We start from the raw sequence: 27,349 nt of genomic DNA, 5'->3' as shown, positions 1-27,349 counted from the left end.
AGTGTTCCTTTATGTGTTGATGTTGAATGTTTGTGATAAACTGAAGGATGAAGTGTTCCTTCATGTGTTGATGTTGAATGTTTGTGATAAACTGAAGGATGAAGTGTTCCTTTATGTGTTGATGTTGAATGTTTGTGATGAACTGAAGGATGAAGTGTTCCTTTATGTGTTGATGTTGAATGTTTGTGATAAACTGAAGGATGAAGTGTTCCTTTACGTGTTGATGTTGAATGTTTGTGATAAACTGAAGGATGAAGTGTTCCTTTACGTGTTGATGTTGAATGCTTGTGATAAACTGAAGGATGAAGTGTTCATTTACGTGTTGATGTTGAATGTTTGTGATAAACTGAAGGATGAAGTGTTCCTTTACGTGTTGATGTTGAATGCTTGTGATAAACTGAAGGATGAAGTGTTCCTTTACGTGTTGATGTTGAATGTTTGTGATAAACTGAAGGATGAAGTGTTTCTTTACGTGTTGATGTTGAATGTTTGTGATAAACTGAAGGATGAAGTGTTCCTTTACGTGTTGATGTTGAATGTTTGTGATAAACTGAAGGATGAAGTGTTCCTTTATGTGTTGATGTTGAATGTTTGTGATAAACTGAAGGATGAAGTGTTCCTTTACGTGTTGATGTTGAATGTTTGTGATAAACTGAAGGATGAAGTGTTCCTTTACGTGTTGATGTTGAATGTTTGTGATAAACTGAAGGATGAAGTGTTCCTTTATGTGTTGATGTTGAATGTTTGTGATTAACTGAAGGATGAAGTGTTCCTTTATGTGTTGATGTGAATGTTTGTGATGAACTGAAGGATGAAGTGTTCCTTTATGTGTTGATGTGAATGTTTGTGATAAACTGAAGGATGAAGTGTTCATTTACGTGTTGATGTTGAATGTTTGTGATAAACTGAAGGATGAAGTGTTCCTTTACGTGTTGATGTTGAATGCTTGTGATGAACTGAAGGATGAAGTGTTCATTTACGTGTTGATGTTGAATGTTTGTGATGAACTGAATGATGAAGTGTTCATTTACGTGTTGATGTTGAATGTTTGTGATAAACTGAAGGATGAAGTGTTCATTTACGTGTTGATGTTGAATGTTTGTGATAAACTGAAGGATGAAGTGTTCCTTTATGTGTTGATGTTGAATGTTTGTGATAAACTGAAGGATGAAGTGTTCCTTTATGTGTTGATGTTGAATGTTTGTGATAAACTGAAGGATGAAGTGTTCCTTTATGTGTTGATGTTGAATGTTTGTGATAAACTGAAGGATGAAGTGTTCCTTTACGTGTTGATGTTGAATGTTTGTGATAAACTGAAGGATGAAGTGTTCCTTTACGTGTTGATGTTGAATGCTTGTGATAAACTGAAGGATGAAGTGTTCCTTTACGTGTTGATGTTGAATGTTTGTGATAAACTGAAGGATGAAGTGTTCCTTTACGTGTTGATGTTGAATGCTTGTGATAAACTGAAGGATGAAGTGTTCCTTTACGTGTTGATGTTGAATGTTTGTGATAAACTGAAGGATGAAGTGTTTCTTTACGTGTTGATGTTGAATGTTTGTGATAAACTGAAGGATGAAGTGTTCCTTTACGTGTTGATGTTGAATGTTTGTGATAAACTGAAGGATGAAGTGTTCCTTTACGTGTTGATGTTGAATGTTTGTGATAAACTGAAGGATGAAGTGTTCCTTTATGTGTTGATGTTGAATGTTTGTGATTAACTGAAGGATGAAGTGTTCCTTTATGTGTTGATGTGAATGTTTGTGATGAACTGAAGGATGAAGTGTTCCTTTATGTGTTGATGTGAATGTTTGTGATGAACTGAAGGATGAAGTGTTCCTTTATGTGTTGATGTGAATGTTTGTGATGAACTGAAGGATGAAGTGTTCCTTTATGTGTTGATGTTGAATGTTTGTGATAAACTGAAGGATGAAGTGTTCCTTTATGTGTTGATGTTGAATGTTTGTGATAAACTGAAGGATGAAGTGTTCCTTTATGTGTTGATGTTGAATGTTTGTGATAAACTGAAGGATGAAGTGTTCCTTTATGTGTTGATGTTGAATGTTTGTGATAAACTGAAGGATGAAGTGTTCCTTTATGTGTTGATGTTGAATGTTTGTGATAAACTGAAGGATGAAGTGTTCCTTTACGTGTTGATGTTGAATGTTTGTGATAAACTGAATGATGAAGTGTTCATTTACGTGTTGATGTTGAATGTTTGTGATAAACTGAAGGATGAAGTGTTCATTTACGTGTTGATGTTGAATGTTTGTGATAAACTGAAGGATGAAGTGTTCCTTTACGTGTTGATGTTGAATGCTTGTGATAAACTGAAGGATGAAGTGTTCATTTACGTGTTGATGTTGAATGTTTGTGATAAACTGAATGATGAAGTGTTCATTTACGTGTTGATGTTGAATGTTTGTGATAAACTGAAGGATGAAGTGTTCATTTACGTGTTGATGTTGAATGTTTGTGATAAACTGAAGGATGAAGTGTTCCTTTATGTGTTGATGTTGAATGTTTGTGATAAACTGAAGGATGAAGTGTTCCTTCATGTGTTGATGTTGAATGTTTGTGATAAACTGAAGGATGAAGTGTTCCTTTATGTGTTGATGTTGAATGTTTGTGATGAACTGAAGGATGAAGTGTTCCTTTATGTGTTGATGTTGAATGTTTGTGATAAACTGAAGGATGAAGTGTTCCTTTACGTGTTGATGTTGAATGTTTGTGATAAACTGAAGGATGAAGTGTTCCTTTACGTGTTGATGTTGAATGCTTGTGATAAACTGAAGGATGAAGTGTTCCTTTACGTGTTGATGTTGAATGTTTGTGATAAACTGAAGGATGAAGTGTTCCTTTACGTGTTGATGTTGAATGCTTGTGATAAACTGAAGGATGAAGTGTTCCTTTACGTGTTGATGTTGAATGTTTGTGATAAACTGAAGGATGAAGTGTTTCTTTACGTGTTGATGTTGAATGTTTGTGATAAACTGAAGGATGAAGTGTTCCTTTACGTGTTGATGTTGAATGTTTGTGATAAACTGAAGGATGAAGTGTTCCTTTATGTGTTGATGTTGAATGTTTGTGATAAACTGAAGGATGAAGTGTTCCTTTACGTGTTGATGTTGAATGTTTGTGATAAACTGAAGGATGAAGTGTTCCTTTACGTGTTGATGTTGAATGTTTGTGATAAACTGAAGGATGAAGTGTTCCTTTACGTGTTGATGTTGAATGCTTGTGATAAACTGAAGGATGAAGTGTTCCTTTACGTGTTGATGTTGAATGTTTGTGATAAACTGAAGGATGAAGTGTTCCTTTACGTGTTGATGTTGAATGCTTGTGATAAACTGAAGGATGAAGTGTTCCTTTACGTGTTGATGTTGAATGTTTGTGATGAACTGAAGGATGAAGTGTTTCTTTACGTGTTGATGTTGAATGTTTGTGATAAACTGAAGGATGAAGTGTTCCTTTACGTGTTGATGTTGAATGTTTGTGATAAACTGAAGGATGAAGTGTTCCTTTACGTGTTGATGTTGAATGTTTGTGATAAACTGAAGGATGAAGTGTTCCTTTACGTGTTGATGTTGAATGTTTGTGATTAACTGAAGGATGAAGTGTTCCTTTATGTGTTGATGTGAATGTTTGTGATGAACTGAAGGATGAAGTGTTCCTTTATGTGTTGATGTGAATGTTTGTGATGAACTGAAGGATGAAGTGTTCCTTTATGTGTTGATGTGAATGTTTGTGATAAACTGAAGGATGAAGTGTTCCTTTACGTGTTGATGTTGAATGTTTGTGATAAACTGAAGGATGAAGTGTTCCTTTACGTGTTGATGTTGAATGCTTGTGATAAACTGAAGGATGAAGTGTTCCTTTACGTGTTGATGTTGAATGTTTGTGATAAACTGAAGGATGAAGTGTTTCTTTACGTGTTGATGTTGAATGTTTGTGATAAACTGAAGGATGAAGTGTTCCTTTACGTGTTGATGTTGAATGTTTGTGATAAACTGAAGGATGAAGTGTTCCTTTATGTGTTGATGTTGAATGTTTGTGATAAACTGAAGGATGAAGTGTTCCTTTACGTGTTGATGTTGAATGTTTGTGATAAACTGAAGGATGAAGTGTTCCTTTACGTGTTGATGTTGAATGTTTGTGATAAACTGAAGGATGAAGTGTTCCTTTATGTGTTGATGTTGAATGTTTGTGATTAACTGAAGGATGAAGTGTTCCTTTATGTGTTGATGTGAATGTTTGTGATGAACTGAAGGATGAAGTGTTCCTTTATGTGTTGATGTGAATGTTTGTGATAAACTGAAGGATGAAGTGTTCATTTACGTGTTGATGTTGAATGTTTGTGATAAACTGAAGGATGAAGTGTTCCTTTACGTGTTGATGTTGAATGCTTGTGATGAACTGAAGGATGAAGTGTTCATTTACGTGTTGATGTTGAATGTTTGTGATGAACTGAATGATGAAGTGTTCATTTACGTGTTGATGTTGAATGTTTGTGATAAACTGAAGGATGAAGTGTTCATTTACGTGTTGATGTTGAATGTTTGTGATAAACTGAAGGATGAAGTGTTCCTTTATGTGTTGATGTTGAATGTTTGTGATAAACTGAAGGATGAAGTGTTCCTTTATGTGTTGATGTTGAATGTTTGTGATAAACTGAAGGATGAAGTGTTCCTTTATGTGTTGATGTTGAATGTTTGTGATAAACTGAAGGATGAAGTGTTCCTTTACGTGTTGATGTTGAATGTTTGTGATAAACTGAAGGATGAAGTGTTCCTTTACATGTTGATGTTGAATGCTTGTGATAAACTGAAGGATGAAGTGTTCCTTTACGTGTTGATGTTGAATGTTTGTGATAAACTGAAGGATGAAGTGTTCCTTTACGTGTTGATGTTGAATGCTTGTGATAAACTGAAGGATGAAGTGTTCCTTTACGTGTTGATGTTGAATGTTTGTGATAAACTGAAGGATGAAGTGTTTCTTTACGTGTTGATGTTGAATGTTTGTGATAAACTGAAGGATGAAGTGTTCCTTTACGTGTTGATGTTGAATGTTTGTGATAAACTGAAGGATGAAGTGTTCCTTTACGTGTTGATGTTGAATGTTTGTGATAAACTGAAGGATGAAGTGTTCCTTTATGTGTTGATGTTGAATGTTTGTGATTAACTGAAGGATGAAGTGTTCCTTTATGTGTTGATGTGAATGTTTGTGATGAACTGAAGGATGAAGTGTTCCTTTATGTGTTGATGTGAATGTTTGTGATGAACTGAAGGATGAAGTGTTCCTTTATGTGTTGATGTGAATGTTTGTGATGAACTGAAGGATGAAGTGTTCCTTTATGTGTTGATGTTGAATGTTTGTGATAAACTGAAGGATGAAGTGTTCCTTTATGTGTTGATGTTGAATGTTTGTGATAAACTGAAGGATGAAGTGTTCCTTTATGTGTTGATGTTGAATGTTTGTGATAAACTGAAGGATGAAGTGTTCCTTTATGTGTTGATGTTGAATGTTTGTGATAAACTGAAGGATGAAGTGTTCCTTTATGTGTTGATGTTGAATGTTTGTGATAAACTGAAGGATGAAGTGTTCCTTTATGTGTTGATGTTGAATGTTTGTGATAAACTGAATGATGAAGTGTTCATTTACGTGTTGATGTTGAATGTTTGTGATAAACTGAAGGATGAAGTGTTCATTTACGTGTTGATGTTGAATGTTTGTGATAAACTGAAGGATGAAGTGTTCCTTTACGTGTTGATGTTGAATGCTTGTGATAAACTGAAGGATGAAGTGTACATTTACGTGTTGATGTTGAATGTTTGTGATAAACTGAATGATGAAGTGTTCATTTACGTGTTGATGTTGAATGTTTGTGATAAACTGAAGGATGAAGTGTTCATTTACGTGTTGATGTTGAATGTTTGTGATAAACTGAAGGATGAAGTGTTCCTTTATGTGTTGATGTTGAATGTTTGTGATAAACTGAAGGATGAAGTGTTCCTTCATGTGTTGATGTTGAATGTTTGTGATAAACTGAAGGATGAAGTGTTCCTTTATGTGTTGATGTTGAATGTTTGTGATGAACTGAAGGATGAAGTGTTCCTTTATATGTTGATGTTGAATGTTTGTGATAAACTGAAGGATGAAGTGTTCCTTTATGTGTTGATGTTGAATGTTTGTGATAAACTGAAGGATGAAGTGTTCCTTTACGTGTTGATGTTGAATGTTTGTGATAAACTGAAGGATGAAGTGTTCCTTTACGTGTTGATGTTGAATGTTTGTGATAAACTGAAGGATGAAGTGTTCATTTAAGTGTTGATGTTGAATGTTTGTGATAAACTGAAGGATGAAGTGTTCCTTTACGTGTTGATGTTGAATGTTTGTGATAAACTGAAGGATGAAGTGTTCCTTTACGTGTTGATGTTGAATGTTTGTGATAAACTGAAGGATGAAGTGTTCCTTTACGTGTTGATGTTGAATGTTTGTGATAAACTGAAGGATGAAGTGTTCCTTTACGTGTTGATGTGAATGTTTGTGATGAACTGAAGGATGAAGTGTTCCTTTATGTGTTGATGTGAATGTTTGTGATGAACTGAAGGATGAAGTGTTCCTTTATGTGTTGATGTTGAATGTTTGTGATAAACTGAAGGATGAAGTGTTCCTTTATGTGTTGATGTTGAATGTTTGTGATAAACTGAAGGATGAAGTGTTCCTTTATGTGTTGATGTTGAATGTTTGTGATAAACTGAAGGATGAAGTGTTCCTTTATGTGTTGATGTTGAATGTTTGTGATAAACTGAAGGATGAAGTGTTCCTTTATGTGTTGATGTTGAATGTTTGTGATAAACTGAAGGATGAAGTGTTCCTTTATGTGTTGATGTTGAATGTTTGTGATAAACTGAAGGATGAAGTGTTCCTTTATGTGTTGATGTTGAATGTTTGTGATAAACTGAAGGATGAAGTGTTCCTTTATGTGTTGATGTTGAATGTTTGTGATAAACTGAAGGATGAAGTGTTCCTTTATGTGTTGATGTTGAATGTTTGTGATAAACTGAAGGATGAAGTGTTCCTTTACGTGTTGATGTTGAATGTTTGTGATAAACTGAAGGATGAAGTGTTCCTTTACGTGTTGATGTTGAATGTTTGTGATAAACTGAAGGATGAAGTGTTCATTTAAGTGTTGATGTTGAATGTTTGTGATAAACTGAAGGATGAAGTGTTCCTTTACGTGTTGATGTTGAATGTTTGTGATAAACTGAATGATGAAGTGTTCATTTACGTGTTGATGTTGAATGTTTGTGATAAACTGAAGGATGAAGTGTTCATTTACGTGTTGATGTTGAATGTTTGTGATAAACTGAAGGATGAAGTGTTCCTTTACGTGTTGATGTTGAATGCTTGTGATAAACTGAAGGATGAAGTGTTCATTTACGTGTTGATGTTGAATGTTTGTGATAAACTGAATGATGAAGTGTTCATTTACGTGTTGATGTTGAATGTTTGTGATAAACTGAAGGATGAAGTGTTCATTTACGTGTTGATGTTGAATGTTTGTGATAAACTGAAGGATGAAGTGTTCCTTTATGTGTTGATGTTGAATGTTTGTGATAAACTGAAGGATGAAGTGTTCCTTCATGTGTTGATGTTGAATGTTTGTGATAAACTGAAGGATGAAGTGTTCCTTTATGTGTTGATGTTGAATGTTTGTGATGAACTGAAGGATGAAGTGTTCCTTTATGTGTTGATGTTGAATGTTTGTGATAAACTGAAGGATGAAGTGTTCCTTTACGTGTTGATGTTGAATGTTTGTGATAAACTGAAGGATGAAGTGTTCCTTTACGTGTTGATGTTGAATGTTTGTGATAAACTGAAGGATGAAGTGTTCCTTTACGTGTTGATGTTGAATGCTTGTGATAAACTGAAGGATGAAGTGTTCCTTTACGTGTTGATGTTGAATGTTTGTGATAAACTGAAGGATGAAGTGTTTCTTTACGTGTTGATGTTGAATGTTTGTGATAAACTGAAGGATGAAGTGTTCCTTTACGTGTTGATGTTGAATGTTTGTGATAAACTGAAGGATGAAGTGTTCCTTTATGTGTTGATGTTGAATGTTTGTGATAAACTGAAGGATGAAGTGTTCCTTTACGTGTTGATGTTGAATGCTTGTGATAAACTGAAGGATGAAGTGTTCCTTTACGTGTTGATGTTGAATGTTTGTGATAAACTGAAGGATGAAGTGTTCCTTTACGTGTTGATGTTGAATGCTTGTGATAAACTGAAGGATGAAGTGTTCCTTTACGTGTTGATGTTGAATGTTTGTGATAAACTGAAGGATGAAGTGTTTCTTTACGTGTTGATGTTGAATGTTTGTGATAAACTGAAGGATGAAGTGTTCCTTTACGTGTTGATGTTGAATGTTTGTGATAAACTGAAGGATGAAGTGTTCCTTTACGTGTTGATGTTGAATGTTTGTGATAAACTGAAGGATGAAGTGTTCCTTTACGTGTTGATGTTGAATGTTTGTGATTAACTGAAGGATGAAGTGTTCCTTTATGTGTTGATGTGAATGTTTGTGATGAACTGAAGGATGAAGTGTTCCTTTATGTGTTGATGTGAATGTTTGTGATGAACTGAAGGATGAAGTGTTCCTTTATGTGTTGATGTGAATGTTTGTGATGAACTGAAGGATGAAGTGGTCCTTTATGTGTTGATGTTGAATGTTTGTGATAAACTGAAGGATGAAGTGTTCCTTTATGTGTTGATGTTGAATGTTTGTGATAAACTGAAGGATGAAGTGTTCCTTTATGTGTTGATGTTGAATGTTTGTGATAAACTGAAGGATGAAGTGTTCCTTTATGTGTTGATGTTGAATGTTTGTGATAAACTGAAGGATGAAGTGTTCCTTTATGTGTTGATGTTGAATGTTTGTGATAAACTGAAGGATGAAGTGTTCCTTTATGTGTTGATGTTGAATGTTTGTGATAAACTGAAGGATGAAGTGTTCCTTTATGTGTTGATGTTGAATGTTTGTGATAAACTGAAGGATGAAGTGTTCCTTTACGTGTTGATGTTGAATGTTTGTGATAAACTGAAGGATGAAGTGTTCCTTTACGTGTTGATGTTGAATGTTTGTGATAAACTGAAGGATGAAGTGTTCATTTGCGTGTTGATGTTGAATGTTTGTGATTAACTGAATGATGAAGTGTTCATTTACGTGTTGATGTTGAATGCTTGTGATAAACTGAAGGATGAAGTGTTCCTTTACGTGTTGATGTTGAATGCTTGTGATAAACTGAAGGATGAAGTGTTCCTTTACGTGTTGATGTTGAATGCTTGTGATAAACTGAATGATGAAGTGTTCCTTTACGTGTTGATGTTGAATGTTTGTGATAAACTGAATGATGAAGTGTTCATTTACGTGTTGATGTTGAATGTTTGTGATAAACTGAAGGATGAAGTGTTCATTTGCGTGTTGATGTTGAATGTTTGTGATTAACTGAATGATGAAGTGTTCCTTTACGTGTTGATGTTGAATGTTTGTGATAAACTGAAGGATGAAGTGTTCATTTGCGTGTTGATGTTGAATGTTTGTGATTAACTGAATGATGAAGTGTTCATTTACGTGTTGATGTTGAATGCTTGTGATAAACTGAAGGATGAAGTGTTCCTTTACGTGTTGATGTTGAATGCTTGTGATAAACTGAAGGATGAAGTGTTCCTTTACGTGTTGATGTTGAATGCTTGTGATAAACTGAAGGATGAAGTGTTCCTTTACGTGTTGATGTTGAATGCTTGTGATAAACTGAAGGATGAAGTGTTCATTTACGTGTTGATGTTGAATGTTTGTGATAAACTGAAGGATGAAGTGTTCCTTTACGTGTTGATGTTGAATGTTTGTGATAAACTGAATGATGAAGTGTTCATTTACGTGTTGATGTTGAATGTTTGTGATAAACTGAAGGATGAAGTGTTCATTTGCGTGTTGATGTTGAATGTTTGTGATTAACTGAATGATGAAGTGTTCATTTACGTGTTGATGTTGAATGCTTGTGATAAACTGAAGGATGAAGTGTTCCTTTACGTGTTGATGTTGAATGCTTGTGATAAACTGAAGGATGAAGTGTTCCTTTACGTGTTGATGTTGAATGCTTGTGATAAACTGAATGATGAAGTGTTCCTTTACGTGTTGATGTTGAATGTTTGTGATAAACTGAATGATGAAGTGTTCATTTACGTGTTGATGTTGAATGTTTGTGATAAACTGAAGGATGAAGTGTTCCTTCATGTGTTGATGTTGAATGTTTGTGATAAACTGAAGGATGAAGTGTTCCTTTACGTGTTGATGTTGAATGCTTGTGATAAACTGAAGGATGAAGTGTTCCTTTACGTGTTGATGTTGAATGCTTGTGATAAACTGAATGATGAAGTGTTCCTTTACGTGTTGATGTTGAATGTTTGTGATAAACTGAATGATGAAGTGTTCATTTACGTGTTGATGTTGAATGTTTGTGATAAACTGAAGGATGAAGTGTTCATTTGCGTGTTGATGTTGAATGTTTGTGATTAACTGAATGATGAAGTGTTCATTTACGTGTTGATGTTGAATGCTTGTGATAAACTGAAGGATGAAGTGTTCCTTTACGTGTTGATGTTGAATGCTTGTGATAAACTGAAGGATGAAGTGTTCCTTTACGTGTTGATGTTGAATGCTTGTGATAAACTGAATGATGAAGTGTTCCTTTACGTGTTGATGTTGAATGTTTGTGATAAACTGAATGATGAAGTGTTCATTTACGTGTTGATGTTGAATGTTTGTGATAAACTGAAGGATGAAGTGTTCCTTCATGTGTTGATGTTGAATGTTTGTGATAAACTGAAGGATGAAGTGTTCCTTTATGTGTTGATGTTGAATGTTTGTGATAAACTGAAGGATGAAGTGTTCCTTTATGTGTTGATGTTGAATGTTTGTGATAAACTGAAGGATGAAGTGTTCCTTTACGTGTTGATGTTGAATGTTTGTGATAAACTGAAGGATGAAGTATTCCTTTACGTGTTGATGTTGAATGTTTGTGATAAACTGAAGGATGAAGTGTTCATTTACGTGTTGATGTTGAATGTTTGTGATAAACTGAAGGATGAAGTGTTCATTTACGTGTTGATGTTGAATGTTTGTGATGAACTGAAGGATGAAGTGTTCATTTGCGTGTTGATGTTGAATGTTTGTGATTAACTGAATGATGAAGTGTTCATTTACGTGTTGATGTTGAATGTTTGTGATAAACTGAAGGATGAAGTGTTCCTTTACGTGTTGATGTTGAATGCTTGTGATAAACTGAATGATGAAGTGTTCATTTACTTGTTGATGTTGAATGTTTGTGATAAACTGAAGGATGAAGTGTTCCTTTACGTGTTGATGTTGAATGCTTGTGATAAACTGAAGGATGAAGTGTTCCTTTACGTGTTGATGTTGAATGCTTGTGATAAACTGAATGATGAAGTGTTCCTTTACGTGTTGATGTTGAATGTTTGTGATAAACTGAATGATGAAGTGTTCATTTACGTGTTGATGTTGAATGTTTGTGATAAACTGAAGGATGAAGTGTTCCTTTACGTGTTGATGTTGAATGCTTGTGATAAACTGAATGATGAAGTGTTCATTTACGTGTTGATGTTGAATGTTTGTGATAAACTGAAGGATGAAGTGTTCCTTTACGTGTTGATGTTGAATGCTTGTGATAAACTGAATGATGAAGTGTTCATTTACGTGTTGATGTTGAATGTTTGTGATAAACTGAAGGATGAAGTGTTCCTTTACGTGTTGATGTTGAATGTTTGTGATAAACTGAATGATGAAGTGTTCATTTACGTGTTGATGTTGAATGTTTGTGATTAACTGAATGATGAAGTGTTCATTTACGTGTTGATGTTGAATGTTTGTGATAAACTGAAGGATAAAGTGTTCATTTACGTGTTGATGTTGAATGTTTGTGATAAACTGAAGGATGAAGTGTTCATTTGCGTGTTGATGTTGAATGTTTGTGATTAACTGAATGATGAAGTGTTCATTTACGTGTTGATGTTGAATGTTTGTGATAAACTGAAGGATGAAGTGTTCCTTTACGTGTTGATGTTGAATGCTTGTGATAAACTGAATGATGAAGTGTTCATTTACGTGTTGATGTTGAATGTTTGTGATAAACTGAAGGATGAAGTGTTCCTTTACGTGTTGATGTTGAATGCTTGTGATAAACTGAAGGATGAAGTGTTCCTTTACGTGTTGATGTTGAATGCTTGTGATAAACTGAATGATGAAGTGTTCCTTTACGTGTTGATGTTGAATGTTTGTGATAAACTGAATGATGAAGTGTTCATTTACGTGTTGATGTTGAATGTTTGTGATAAACTGAAGGATGAAGTGTTCCTTTACGTGTTGATGTTGAATGCTTGTGATAAACTGAATGATGAAGTGTTCATTTACGTGTTGATGTTGAATGTTTGTGATAAACTGAAGGATGAAGTGTTCCTTTACGTGTTGATGTTGAATGCTTGTGATGAACTGAATGATGAAGTGTTCATTTACGTGTTGATGTTGAATGTTTGTGATAAACTGAATGATGAAGTGTTCATTTACGTGTTGATGTTGAATGTTTGTGATAAACTGAAGGATGAAGTGTTCATTTGCGTGTTGATGTTGAATGTTTGTGATTAACTGAAGGATGAAGTGTTCATTTACGTGTTGATGTTGAATGTTTGTGATAAACTGAAGGATGAAGTGTTCCTTTACGTGTTGATGTTGAATGCTTGTGATAAACTGAATGATGAAGTGTTCATTTACGTGTTGATGTTGAATGTTTGTGATAAACTGAAGGATGAAGTGTTCCTTTACGTGTTGATGTTGAATGCTTGTGATAAACTGAAGGATGAAGTGTTCCTTTACGTGTTGATGTTGAATGTTTGTGATAAACTGAATGATGAAGTGTTCATTTACGTGTTGATGTTGAATGCTTGTGATAAACTGAATGATGAAGTGTTCATTTACGTGTTGATGTTGAATGTTTGTGATAAACTGAATGATGAAGTGTTCATTTACGTGTTGATGTTGAATGCTTGTGATAAACTGAAGGATGAAGTGTTCCTTTACGTGTTGATGTTGAATGTTTGTGATTAACTGAATGATGAAGTGTTCCTTTACGTGTTGATGTTGAATGCTTGTGATAAACTGAAGGATGAAGTGTTCCTTTACGTGTTGATGTTGAATGTTTGTGATTAACTGAATGATGAAGTGTTCATTTACGTGTTGATGTTGAATGTTTGTGATTAACTGAATGATGAAGTGTTCATTTACGTGTTGATGTTGAATGCTTGTGATAAACTGAAGGATGAAGTGTTCCTTTACGTGTTGATGTTGAATGCTTGTGATAAACTGAAGGATGAAGTGTTCCTTTACGTGTTGATGTTGAATGTTTGTGATTAACTGAATGATGAAGTGTTCATTTACGTGTTGATGTTGAATGTTTGTGATTAACTGAATGATGAAGTGTTCATTTACGTGTTGATGTTGAATGTTTGTGATAAACTGAAGGATGAAGTGTTCCTTTACGTGTTGATGTTGAATGTTTGTGATTAACTGAATGATGAAGTGTTCATTTACGTGTTGATGTTGAATGCTTGTGATGAACTGAAGGATGAAGTGTTCCTTTACGTGTTGATGTTGAATGTTTGTGATTAACTGAATGATGAAGTGTTCATTTACGTGTTGATGTTGAATGTTTGTGATTAACTGAATGATGAAGTGTTCATTTACGTGTTGATGTTGAATGTTTGTGATTAACTGAATGATGAAGTGTTCATTTACGTGTTGATGTTGAATGTTTGTGATTAACTGAATGATGAAGTGTTCATTTACGTGTTGATGTTGAATGCTTGTGATAAACTGAAGGATGAAGTGTTCCTTTACGTGTTGATGTTGAATGTTTGTGATAAACTGAAGGATGAAGTGTTCATTTACGTGTTGATGTTGAATGTTTGTGATAAACTGAAGGATGAAGTGTTCATTTACGTGTTGATGTTGAATGTTTGTGATTAACTGAATGATGAAGTGTTCATTTACGTGTTGATGTTGAATGTTTGTGATTAACTGAATGATGAAGTGTTCATTTACGTGTTGATGTTGAATGTTTGTGATTAACTGAATGATGAAGTGTTCATTTATGTGTTGATGTTGAATGTTTGTGATTAACTGAATGATGAAGTGTTCATTTATGTGTTGATGTTGAATGTTTGTGATTAACTGAATGATGAAGTGTTCATTTACGTGTTGATGTTGAATGTTTGTGATTAACTGAATGATGAAGTGTTCATTTACGTGTTGATGTTGAATGTTTGTGATTAACTGAATGATGAAGTGTTCATTTACGTGTTGATGTTGAATGTTTGTGATTAACTGAATGATGAAGTGTTCATTTACGTGTTGATGTTGAATGCTTGTGATAAACTGAAGGATGAAGTGTTCCTTTACGTGTTGATGTTGAATGTTTGTGATAAACTGAAGGATGAAGTGTTCATTTACGTGTTGATGTTGAATGTTTGTGATAAACTGAAGGATGAAGTGTTCATTTACGTGTTGATGTTGAATGTTTGTGATAAACTGAAGGATGAAGTGTTCATTTAAGTGTTGATGTTGAATGTTTGTGATAAACTGAAGGATGAAGTGTTCATTTACGTGTTGATGTTGAATGTTTGTGATAAACTGAAGGATGAAGTGTTCCTTTACGTGTTGATGTTGAATGCTTGTGATAAACTGAATGATGAAGTGTTCATTTACGTGTTGATGTTGAATGCTTGTGATAAACTGAAGGATGAAGTGTTCATTTACGTGTTGATGTTGAATGTTTGTGATAAACTGAAGGATGAAGTGTTCATTTGCGTGTTGATGTTGAATGTTTGTGATTAACTGAATGATGAAGTGTTCATTTACGTGTTGATGTTGAATGTTTGTGATAAACTGAAGGATGAAGTGTTCCTTTACGTGTTGATGTTGAATGCTTGTGATAAACTGAAGGATGAAGTGTTCATTTACGTGTTGATGTTGAATGTTTGTGATAAACTGAAGGATGAAGTGTTCATTTACGTGTTGATGTTGAATGTTTGTGATAAACTGAAGGATGAAGTGTTCATTTGCGTGTTGATGTTGAATGTTTGTGATTAACTGAATGATGAAGTGTTCATTTACGTGTTGATGTTGAATGTTTGTGATAAACTGAAGGATGAAGTGTTCATTTGCGTGTTGATGTTGAATGTTTGTGATTAACTGAATGATGAAGTGTTCATTTACGTGTTGATGTTGAATGTTTGTGATTAACTGAAGGATGAAGTGTTCATTTACGTGTTGATGTTGAATGTTTGTGATAAACTGAAGGATGAAGTGTTCATTTGCGTGTTGATGTTGAATGTTTGTGATAAACTGAATGATGAAGTGTTCATTTACGTGTTGATGTTGAATGTTTGTGATAAACTGAAGGATGAAGTGTTCCTTTACGTGTTGATGTTGAATGCTTGTGATAAACTGAAGGATGAAGTGTTTCCTTTACGTGTTGATGTTGAATGCTTGTGATAAACTGAATGATGAAGTGTTCATTTACGTGTTGATGTTGAATGTTTGTGATAAACTGAAGGATGAAGTGTTCCTTTACGTGTTGATGTTGAATGCTTGTGATAAACTGAAGGATGAAGTGTTCCTTTACGTGTTGATGTTGAATGCTTGTGATAAACTGAATGATGAAGTGTTCCTTTACGTGTTGATGTTGAATGTTTGTGATAAACTGAATGATGAAGTGTTCCTTTATGTGTTGATGTTGAATGTTTGTGATAAACTGAAGGATGAAGTGTTCATTTACGTGTTGATGTTGAATGTTTGTGATTAACTGAAGGATGAAGTGTTCCTTTATGTGTTGATGTTGAATGTTTGTGATAAACTGAAGGATGAAGTGTTCATTTACGTGTTGATGTTGAATGTTTGTGATAAACTGAAGGATGAAGTGTTCATTTACGTGTTGATGTTGAATGTTTGTGATTAACTGAAGGATGAAGTGTTCCTTTATGTGTTGATGTTGAATGTTTGTGATAAACTGAATGATGAAGTGTTCATTTACGTGTTGATGTTGAATGTTTGTGATAAACTGAAGGATGAAGTGTTCCTTTATGTGTTGAATGTTTGTGATAAACTGAATGATGAAGTGTTCATTTACGTGTTGATGTTGAATGTTTGTGATAAACTGAAGGATGAAGTGTTCATTTACGTGTTGATGTTGAATGTTTGTGATAAACTGAAGGATGAAGTGTTCATTTACGTGTTGATGTTGAATGTTTGTGATAAACTGAAGGATGAAGTGTTCATTTACGTGTTGATGTTGAATGTTTGTGATTAACTGAAGGATGAAGTGTTCCTTTATGTGTTGATGTTGAATGTTTGTGATAAACTGAAGGATGAAGTGTTCCTTTATGTGTTGATGTTGAATGTTTGTGATAAACTGAAGGATGAAGTGTTCATTTACGTGTTGATGTTGAATGTTTGTGATTAACTGAAGGATGAAGTGTTCCTTTATGTGTTGATGTTGAATGTTTGTGATAAACTGAAGGATGAAGTGTTCATTTACGTGTTGATGTTGAATGTTTGTGATAAACTGAAGGATGAAGTGTTCATTTACGTGTTGATGTTGAATGTTTGTGATTAACTGAAGGATGAAGTGTTCCTTTATGTGTTGATGTTGAATGTTTGTGATAAACTGAAGGATGAAGTGTTCATTTACGTGTTGATGTTGAATGTTTGTGATTAACTGAAGGATGAAGTGTTCCTTTATGTGTTGATGTTGAATGTTTGTGATAAACTGAAGGATGAAGTGTTCATTTATGTGTTGATGTTGAATGTTTGTGATAAACTGAAGGATGAAGTGTTCATTTACGTGTTGATGTTGAATGTTTGTGATAAACTGAAGGATGAAGTGTTCATTTACGTGTTGATGTTGAATGTTTGTGATTAACTGAAGGATGAAGTGTTCCTTTATGTGTTGATGTTGAATGTTTGTGATAAACTGAAGGATGAAGTGTTCATTTACGTGTTGATGTTGAATGTTTGTGATAAACTGAAGGATGAAGTGTTCATTTACGTGTTGATGTTGAATGTTTGTGATAAACTGAAGGATGAAGTGTTCATTTACGTGTTGATGTTGAATGTTTGTGATAAACTGAAGGATGAAGTGTTCCTTTATGTGTTGATGTTGAATGTTTGTGATAAACTGAAGGATGAAGTGTTCATTTACGTGTTGATGTTGAATGTTTGTGATAAACTGAAGGATGAAGTGTTCATTTACGTGTTGATGTTGAATGTTTGTGATAAACTGAAGGATGAAGTGTTCATTTGCGTGTTGATGTTGAATGTTTGTGATTAACTGAATGATGAAGTGTTCATTTATGTGTTGATGTTGAATGTTTGTGATAAACTGAAGGATGAAGTGTTCCTTTATGTGTTGATGTTGAATGTTTGTGATAAACTGAAGGATGAAGTGTTCATTTACGTGTTGATGTTGAATGTTTGTGATAAACTGAAGGATGAAGTGTTCATTTACGTGTTGATGTTGAATGTTTGTGATAAACTGAAGGATGAAGTGTTCATTTGCGTGTTGATGTTGAATGTTTGTGATTAACTGAATGATGAAGTGTTCATTTACGTGTTGATGTTGAATGTTTGTGATGAACTGAAGGATGAAGTGTTCATTTGCGTGTTGATGTTGAATGTTTGTGATTAACTGAATGATGAAGTGTTCATTTACGTGTTGATGTTGAATGTTTGTGATAAACTGAAGGATGAAGTGTTCATTTACGTGTTGATGTTGAATGTTTGTGATAAACTGAAGGATGAAGTGTTCATTTGCGTGTTGATGTTGAATGTTTGTGATAAACTGAATGATGAAGTGTTCATTTACGTGTTGATGTTGAATGTTTGTGATAAACTGAAGGATGAAGTGTTCCTTTACGTGTTGATGTTGAATGCTTGTGATAAACTGAAGGATGAAGTGTTTCCTTTACGTGTTGATGTTGAATGCTTGTGATAAACTGAATGATGAAGTGTTCATTTACGTGTTGATGTTGAATGTTTGTGATAAACTGAAGGATGAAGTGTTCCTTTACGTGTTGATGTTGAATGCTTGTGATAAACTGAAGGATGAAGTGTTCCTTTACGTGTTGATGTTGAATGCTTGTGATAAACTGAATGATGAAGTGTTCCTTTACGTGTTGATGTTGAATGTTTGTGATAAACTGAATGATGAAGTGTTCCTTTATGTGTTGATGTTGAATGTTTGTGATAAACTGAAGGATGAAGTGTTCATTTACGTGTTGATGTTGAATGTTTGTGATTAACTGAAGGATGAAGTGTTCCTTTATGTGTTGATGTTGAATGTTTGTGATAAACTGAAGGATGAAGTGTTCATTTACGTGTTGATGTTGAATGTTTGTGATAAACTGAAGGATGAAGTGTTCATTTACGTGTTGATGTTGAATGTTTGTGATTAACTGAAGGATGAAGTGTTCCTTTATGTGTTGATGTTGAATGTTTGTGATAAACTGAATGATGAAGTGTTCATTTACGTGTTGATGTTGAATGTTTGTGATAAACTGAAGGATGAAGTGTTCCTTTATGTGTTGAATGTTTGTGATAAACTGAATGATGAAGTGTTCATTTACGTGTTGATGTTGAATGTTTGTGATAAACTGAAGGATGAAGTGTTCATTTACGTGTTGATGTTGAATGTTTGTGATAAACTGAAGGATGAAGTGTTCATTTACGTGTTGATGTTGAATGTTTGTGATAAACTGAAGGATGAAGTGTTCATTTACGTGTTGATGTTGAATGTTTGTGATTAACTGAAGGATGAAGTGTTCCTTTATGTGTTGATGTTGAATGTTTGTGATAAACTGAAGGATGAAGTGTTCCTTTATGTGTTGATGTTGAATGTTTGTGATAAACTGAAGGATGAAGTGTTCATTTACGTGTTGATGTTGAATGTTTGTGATTAACTGAAGGATGAAGTGTTCCTTTATGTGTTGATGTTGAATGTTTGTGATAAACTGAAGGATGAAGTGTTCATTTAAGTGTTGATGTTGAATGTTTGTGATAAACTGAAGGATGAAGTGTTCATTTACGTGTTGATGTTGAATGTTTGTGATAAACTGAAGGATGAAGTGTTCATTTACGTGTTGATGTTGAATGTTTGTGATAAACTGAAGGATGAAGTGTTCATTTACGTGTTGATGTTGAATGTTTGTGATTAACTGAAGGATGAAGTGTTCCTTTATGTGTTGATGTTGAATGTTTGTGATAAACTGAAGGATGAAGTGTTCCTTTATGTGTTGATGTTGAATGTTTGTGATAAACTGAAGGATGAAGTGTTCATTTACGTGTTGATGTTGAATGTTTGTGATTAACTGAAGGATGAAGTGTTCCTTTATGTGTTGATGTTGAATGTTTGTGATAAACTGAAGGATGAAGTGTTCATTTACGTGTTGATGTTGAATGTTTGTGATAAACTGAAGGATGAAGTGTTCATTTACGTGTTGATGTTGAATGTTTGTGATTAACTGAAGGATGAAGTGTTCCTTTATGTGTTGATGTTGAATGTTTGTGATAAACTGAAGGATGAAGTGTTCATTTACGTGTTGATGTTGAATGTTTGTGATTAACTGAAGGATGAAGTGTTCCTTTATGTGTTGATGTTGAATGTTTGTGATAAACTGAAGGATGAAGTGTTCATTTATGTGTTGATGTTGAATGTTTGTGATAAACTGAAGGATGAAGTGTTCATTTACGTGTTGATGTTGAATGTTTGTGATAAACTGAAGGATGAAGTGTTCATTTACGTGTTGATGTTGAATGTTTGTGATTAACTGAAGGATGAAGTGTTCCTTTATGTGTTGATGTTGAATGTTTGTGATAAACTGAAGGATGAAGTGTTCATTTACGTGTTGATGTTGAATGTTTGTGATAAACTGAAGGATGAAGTGTTCATTTACGTGTTGATGTTGAATGTTTGTGATAAACTGAAGGATGAAGTGTTCATTTACGTGTTGATGTTGAATGTTTGTGATAAACTGAAGGATGAAGTGTTCCTTTATGTGTTGATGTTGAATGTTTGTGATAAACTGAAGGATGAAGTGTTCATTTACGTGTTGATGTTGAATGTTTGTGATAAACTGAAGGATGAAGTGTTCATTTACGTGTTGATGTTGAATGTTTGTGATAAACTGAAGGATGAAGTGTTCATTTGCGTGTTGATGTTGAATGTTTGTGATTAACTGAATGATGAAGTGTTCATTTATGTGTTGATGTTGAATGTTTGTGATAAACTGAAGGATGAAGTGTTCCTTTATGTGTTGATGTTGAATGTTTGTGATAAACTGAAGGATGAAGTGTTCATTTACGTGTTGATGTTGAATGTTTGTGATAAACTGAAGGATGAAGTGTTCATTTACGTGTTGATGTTGAATGTTTGTGATAAACTGAAGGATGAAGTGTTCATTTGCGTGTTGATGTTGAATGTTTGTGATTAACTGAATGATGAAGTGTTCATTTACGTGTTGATGTTGAATGTTTGTGATAAACTGAAGGATGAAGTGTTCATTTGCGTGTTGATGTTGAATGTTTGTGATTAACTGAATGATGAAGTGTTCATTTACGTGTTGATGTTGAATGTTTGTGATAAACTGAAGGATGAAGTGTTCATTTACGTGTTGATGTTGAATGTTTGTGATAAACTGAAGGATGAAGTGTTCATTTGCGTGTTGATGTTGAATGTTTGTGATAAACTGAATGATGAAGTGTTCATTTACGTGTTGATGTTGAATGTTTGTGATAAACTGAAGGATGAAGTGTTCCTTTACGTGTTGATGTTGAATGCTTGTGATAAACTGAAGGATGAAGTGTTTCCTTTACGTGTTGATGTTGAATGCTTGTGATAAACTGAATGATGAAGTGTTCATTTACGTGTTGATGTTGAATGTTTGTGATAAACTGAAGGATGAAGTGTTCCTTTACGTGTTGATGTTGAATGCTTGTGATAAACTGAAGGATGAAGTGTTCCTTTACGTGTTGATGTTGAATGCTTGTGATAAACTGAATGATGAAGTGTTCCTTTACGTGTTGATGTTGAATGTTTGTGATAAACTGAATGATGAAGTGTTCCTTTATGTGTTGATGTTGAATGTTTGTGATAAACTGAAGGATGAAGTGTTCATTTACGTGTTGATGTTGAATGTTTGTGATTAACTGAAGGATGAAGTGTTCCTTTATGTGTTGATGTTGAATGTTTGTGATAAACTGAAGGATGAAGTGTTCATTTACGTGTTGATGTTGAATGTTTGTGATAAACTGAAGGATGAAGTGTTCATTTACGTGTTGATGTTGAATGTTTGTGATTAACTGAAGGATGAAGTGTTCCTTTATGTGTTGATGTTGAATGTTTGTGATAAACTGAATGATGAAGTGTTCATTTACGTGTTGATGTTGAATGTTTGTGATAAACTGAAGGATGAAGTGTTCCTTTATGTGTTGAATGTTTGTGATAAACTGAATGATGAAGTGTTCATTTACGTGTTGATGTTGAATGTTTGTGATAAACTGAAGGATGAAGTGTTCATTTACGTGTTGATGTTGAATGTTTGTGATAAACTGAAGGATGAAGTGTTCCTTTATGTGTTGATGTTGAATGTTTGTGATAAACTGAAGGATGAAGTGTTCATTTACGTGTTGATGTTGAATGTTTGTGATTAACTGAAGGATGAAGTGTTCCTTTATGTGTTGATGTTGAATGTTTGTGATAAACTGAAGGATGAAGTGTTCATTTACGTGTTGATGTTGAATGTTTGTGATAAACTGAAGGATGAAGTGTTCATTTACGTGTTGATGTTGAATGTTTGTGATTAACTGAAGGATGAAGTGTTCCTTTATGTGTTGATGTTGAATGTTTGTGATAAACTGAAGGATGAAGTGTTCATTTACGTGTTGATGTTGAATGTTTGTGATTAACTGAAGGATGAAGTGTTCCTTTATGTGTTGATGTTGAATGTTTGTGATAAACTGAAGGATGAAGTGTTCATTTATGTGTTGATGTTGAATGTTTGTGATAAACTGAAGGATGAAGTGTTCATTTACGTGTTGATGTTGAATGTTTGTGATAAACTGAAGGATGAAGTGTTCATTTACGTGTTGATGTTGAATGTTTGTGATTAACTGAAGGATGAAGTGTTCATTTACGTGTTGATGTTGAATGTTTGTGATAAACTGAAGGATGAAGTGTTCATTTACGTGTTGATGTTGAATGTTTGTGATAAACTGAAGGATGAAGTGTTCCTTTATGTGTTGATGTTGAATGTTTGTGATAAACTGAAGGATGAAGTGTTCATTTACGTGTTGATGTTGAATGTTTGTGATAAACTGAAGGATGAAGTGTTCATTTATGTGTTGATGTTGAATGTTTGTGATTAACTGAAGGATGAAGTGTTCATTTACGTGTTGATGTTGAATGTTTGTGATAAACTGAAGGATGAAGTGTTCATTTACGTGTTGATGTTGAATGTTTGTGATAAACTGAAGGATGAAGTGTTCATTTACGTGTTGATGTTGAATGTTTGTGATAAACTGAAGGATGAAGTGTTCCTTTATGTGTTGATGTTGAATGTTTGTGATAAACTGAAGGATGAAGTGTTCATTTACGTGTTGATGTTGAATGTTTGTGATAAACTGAAGGATGAAGTGTTCCTTTATGTGTTGATGTTGAATGTTTGTGATAAACTGAATGATGAAGTGTTCATTTACGTGTTGATGTTGAATGTTTGTGATTAACTGAAGGATGAAGTGTTCCTTTATGTGTTGATGTTGAATGTTTGTGATAAACTGAAGGATGAAGTGTTCATTTATTTGTTGATGTTGAATGTTTGTGATAAACTGAATGATGAAGTGTTCATTTATGTGTTGATGTTGAATGTTTGTGATAAACTGAAGGATGAAGTGTTCCTTTATGTGTTGATGTTGAATGTTTGTGATAAACTGAATGATGAAGTGTTCATTTATGTGTTGATGTTGAATGTTTGTGATAAACTGAAGGATGAAGTGTTCCTTTATGTGTTGATGTTGAATGTTTGTGATAAACTGAAGGATGAAGTGTTCATTTACGTGTTGATGTTGAATGTTTGTGATAAACTGAAGGATGAAGTGTTCATTTACGTGTTGATGTTGAATGTTTGTGATTAACTGAAGGATGAAGTGTTCCTTTATGTGTTGATGTTGAATGTTTGTGATAAACTGAAGGATGAAGTGTTCATTTACGTGTTGATGTTGAATGTTTGTGATAAACTGAAGGATGAAGTGTTCATTTACGTGTTGATGTTGAATGTTTGTGATTAACTGAAGGATGAAGTGTTCCTTTATGTGTTGATGTTGAATGTTTGTGATAAACTGAAGGATGAAGTGTTCATTTATGTGTTGATGTTGAATGTTTGTGATAAACTGAATGATGAAGTGTTCATTTATGTGTTGATGATGAATGTTTGTGATAAACTGAAGGATGAAGTGTTCCTTTACGTGTTGATGTTGAATGTTTGTGATAAACTGAAGGATGAAGTGTTCCTTTATGTGTTGATGATGAATGTTTGTGATAAACTGAATGATGAAGTGTTCCTTTATGTGTTGATGAATGTTTGTGATAAACTGAAGGATGAAGTGTTCCTTTATGTGTTGATGATGAATGTTTGTGATAAACTGAATGATGAAGTGTTCCTTTATGTGTTGATGAATGTTTGTGATAAACTGAATGATGAAGTGTTCCTTTATGTGTTGATGAATGTTTGTGATAAACTGAAGGATGAAGTGTTCCTTTACGTGTTGATGTTGAATGTTTGTGATAAACTGAATGATGAAGTGTTCCTTTACGTGTTGATGTTGAATGTTTGTGATAAACTGAAGGATGAAGTGTTCCTTTACGTGTTGATGATGAATGTTTGTGATAAACTGAAGGATGAAGTGTTCCTTTATGTGTTGATGTTGAATGTTTGTGATAAACTGAAGGATGAAGTGTTCCTTTACGTGTTGATGTTGAATGTTTGTGATAAACTGAAGGATGAAGTGTTCCTTTACGTGTTGATGATGAATGTTTGTGATAAACTGAATGATGAAGTGTTCCTTTATGTGTTGATGATGAATGTTTGTGATAAACTGAAGGATGAAGTGTTCCTTTATGTGTTGATGTTGAATGTTTGTGATAAACTGAAGGATGAAGTGTTTCTTTATGTGTTGATGTTGAATGTTTGTGATAAACTGAAGGATGAAGTGTTTCTTTATGTGTTGATGTTGAATGTTTGTGATAAACTGAAGGATGAAGTGTTCCTTTATGTGTTGATGTTGAATGTTTGTGATAAACTGAAGGATGAAGTGTTCCTTTATGTGTTGATGTTGAATGTTTGTGATAAACTGAAGGATGAAGTGTTTCTTTATGTGTTGATGTTGAATGTTTGTGATAAACTGAAGGATGAAGTGTTTCTTTATGTGTTGATGTTGAATGTTTGTGATAAACTGAAGGATGAAGTGTTTCTTTATGTGTTGATGTTGAATGTTTGTGATAAACTGAAGGATGAAGTGTTCCTTTATGTGTTGATGTTGAATGTTTGTGATAAACTGAAGGATGAAGTGTTCCTTTATGTGTTGATGTTGAATGTTTGTGATAAACTGAAGGATGAAGTGTTCCTTTATGTGTTGATGTTGAATGTTTGTGATAAACTGAAGGATGAAGTGTTCCTTTATGTGTTGATGTTGAATGTTTGTGATAAACTGAAGGATGAAGTGTTCCTTTATGTGTTGATGTTGAATGTTACCTCTGCAGCTGGTGCTCTCTCAGTATTCTACAGTTGATAAACTGGGTGATTGAAGCGTCAGACACCGACTTGTTGGACGGCATGTTTATCTCTCAGCAGACGGGTGGAGACAAACTCCGTCCACTCAGCGTCAGAGGACTGAAAGATGCAGCAGAACAAATGAAACGCTGTTGTTAAACATTTTAATACTTTGTTGCCGTGGGCTGCAACTCCACAGATTTTATAGATTGATTAATTTCATCACCATCAATTAATCGTTTTAGGAATGTTTCAAGTAAATTCCTTTAATTGTTTTTTCTTTCTCTCAAACTGAATATCTTTGGACAGAATCACACTGGGACATTTTAACAAGCATTTTTAAAAACATGTCAGAAAATGTGTCTGGTGGAAGAAGTACGGTACTCCGATCTTTTACTTCAGTAGAAGTACTAATACTACAGTGTAGAAATACTCTGTTACATTCAGAATCTTACTTCAGCAAAAGTATATGCATTGAAATAAAGTACCAAAATGAAAAGTACTCACTATGCAGCATAATGTATATTTTATAGTGTTATAACTATTGATGGATTATTGTGTTCAACACTTTAAAGATGGAGCTAATTTGATTGACTTTATATACTGCTGGTAGTTTAATCTGTAGTAATACTTCATTTATTAGTTGGTTAATACTCTGAATCTGTAAAGTAACTAAAGCTTTCAGATAAATGTAGTGCAGTAACAATATATGCCTCAAGTAAAGTACAAGTAAATTGTACTTAAATACAGTATTTCTGGGTAAATTAAAGTAAAACATTTCCATCATTATTTCCTAAAATCCAAGGTTTTTTTTTTGTACAAACAAACAAATATATTCAGTTTACTGTCACATGAGACTAATAGAAGCAGCCAATCATCACACAGGAAATGTTTCTTAACTTTTCAGATATGTTGAGTCCAATTATTCTCAACAAACACTTCCTTCATTTGCACATATGAGCAGCTTTTACTCCCCTAAACTGAGTCTGCAGACCATATCTTTCCTGAACGTGTCTGGTTTCCTTTATACATTTAAAAACCATAATCACGAGCATGATTCACCAGGATTAGATGAGATCTGATATCTGATCCGTGGAGGTGCAGCAGCTGACTTTGACCCCTGATCATCTTTATGCTCTCAATGTTGCAACGAGCAGAATACCCATGAATCTACTTTACTGTCGTCCTTCAGGTCTCATTACATGTGTACTATTACATGGCTGTCTCTAGGAAACTACTACTTGTGGCTCTGGTCTGTTATCTGCGTGAAGAGCACAAATCCAAACTCCATTCTGAAAACAGCCAATTGAAGGTGTCGTTAGCTCGGAGAACACTTCACGTACCTTGAGAGGGAAAGAGGGAAGTAGTCCGAAGATCGGTACAGTCCAGTCCTCAATTCGGCGTACACCAAATACACAATACTACACTTATTCCAGTAGAATTTAAACTTGTTCAACCGTCACGTCGCTCTTCTTCCACACAAATACAGGAGCGAGCTACATTAAACTAGCATATTAATAACCCAGTTCAGCGACCGTCCATTCCGTGTTTTCATTCAACTCTCTTGTCATTAGCAGGTAAAGAAATAACCCAACTAGTGTTCCGAAGTATCAAAGTACTCGTCTGGTGTTGGACCTGAAGCTGAAGAGTCCGTCGAATAGAAACGAGGGAAACGGATGTCATGTGACTGCTGCAGGTCAGCTGATCACAACACGAGAACCAACTGTCCCTGAAGTACACTGATGATGAGCACTGTACACAACTCACTTCTGACCCTTTATTCTGGAGAAAGTACAAAGTCAATAAAGTTTAATACAAACCAGAGGGCGCTAACGCTCCCATCATTTCTGTATTTGAGATATAAACCTTTGTTTGAGAAGCCTTTGGAAATGATGGGAGCGTTACAAACCTCATTCTGAGCTTCATGTTAAGATACAGTTACTCTATGGGGCTTTTATTTTGAAAGGGTGGGACTGGGTGGGGGAGAGAGGGGGAGAGGAGACATATTCATAATGTTTGACACACAAACACAGAGGTTATTAAATGACAGGCTTCATCACAAGCATTCCAGTTAGAATTCACTCTCTGGAGCTTTTATTTTGAAATGGGAGGGGGGGTTCTCTAAATATATCTAAAATCTGAATGACTGTATGATAGAGAGAGAGAGAGAGAGAGAGAGAGAGAGAGAGACAGAGAGAGAGAGAGAGAGAGAGAGAGAGAGAGAGAGAGAGAGAGAGACAGAGAGAGAGAGAGAGAGAGACAGAGAGAGAGAGAGAGAGAGAGAGAGAGAGCGAGAGAGAGAGAGAGACAGAGAGAGAGAGACAGAGAGAGAGAGAGAGAGAGAGAGAGAGAGCGAGAGAGAGAGAGAGAGAGAGAGAGAGAGAGAGAGCCTGCGTGTGTG

General features: G+C 34.4%; 1 protein-coding gene across 1 annotated transcript in view; it reads right to left on the bottom strand.

The window, feature by feature from the left end:
• amdhd2 (amidohydrolase domain containing 2) overlaps window positions 1-26,614 on the bottom strand; it is a 35,999-nt gene extending 9,385 nt beyond the window's left edge. Inside the window, exons 1-2 of the mRNA XM_076085186.1 lie at window positions 26,292-26,614; window positions 24,931-25,068 (exon numbers count right to left, since the gene is read on the bottom strand). Coding sequence (XP_075941301.1) covers window positions 24,931-25,013 — 83 coding nt within the window. The 5' untranslated portion in view covers window positions 25,014-25,068; window positions 26,292-26,614. The remainder of the gene's footprint in view (window positions 1-24,930; window positions 25,069-26,291) is intronic.
• Window positions 26,615-27,349: the final 735 nt, after the last annotated feature.

The sequence above is a fragment of the Anarhichas minor genome, unplaced genomic scaffold, assembly GCF_050575085.1.
Source record: "Anarhichas minor isolate MPS153535 unplaced genomic scaffold, ASM5057508v1 ptg000140l, whole genome shotgun sequence".
NCBI lineage: Eukaryota > Metazoa > Chordata > Actinopteri > Perciformes > Anarhichadidae > Anarhichas > Anarhichas minor.
Note: the sequence above shows the minus strand (reverse complement) of the source record. Positions and strands in the feature narration are given on the sequence as shown.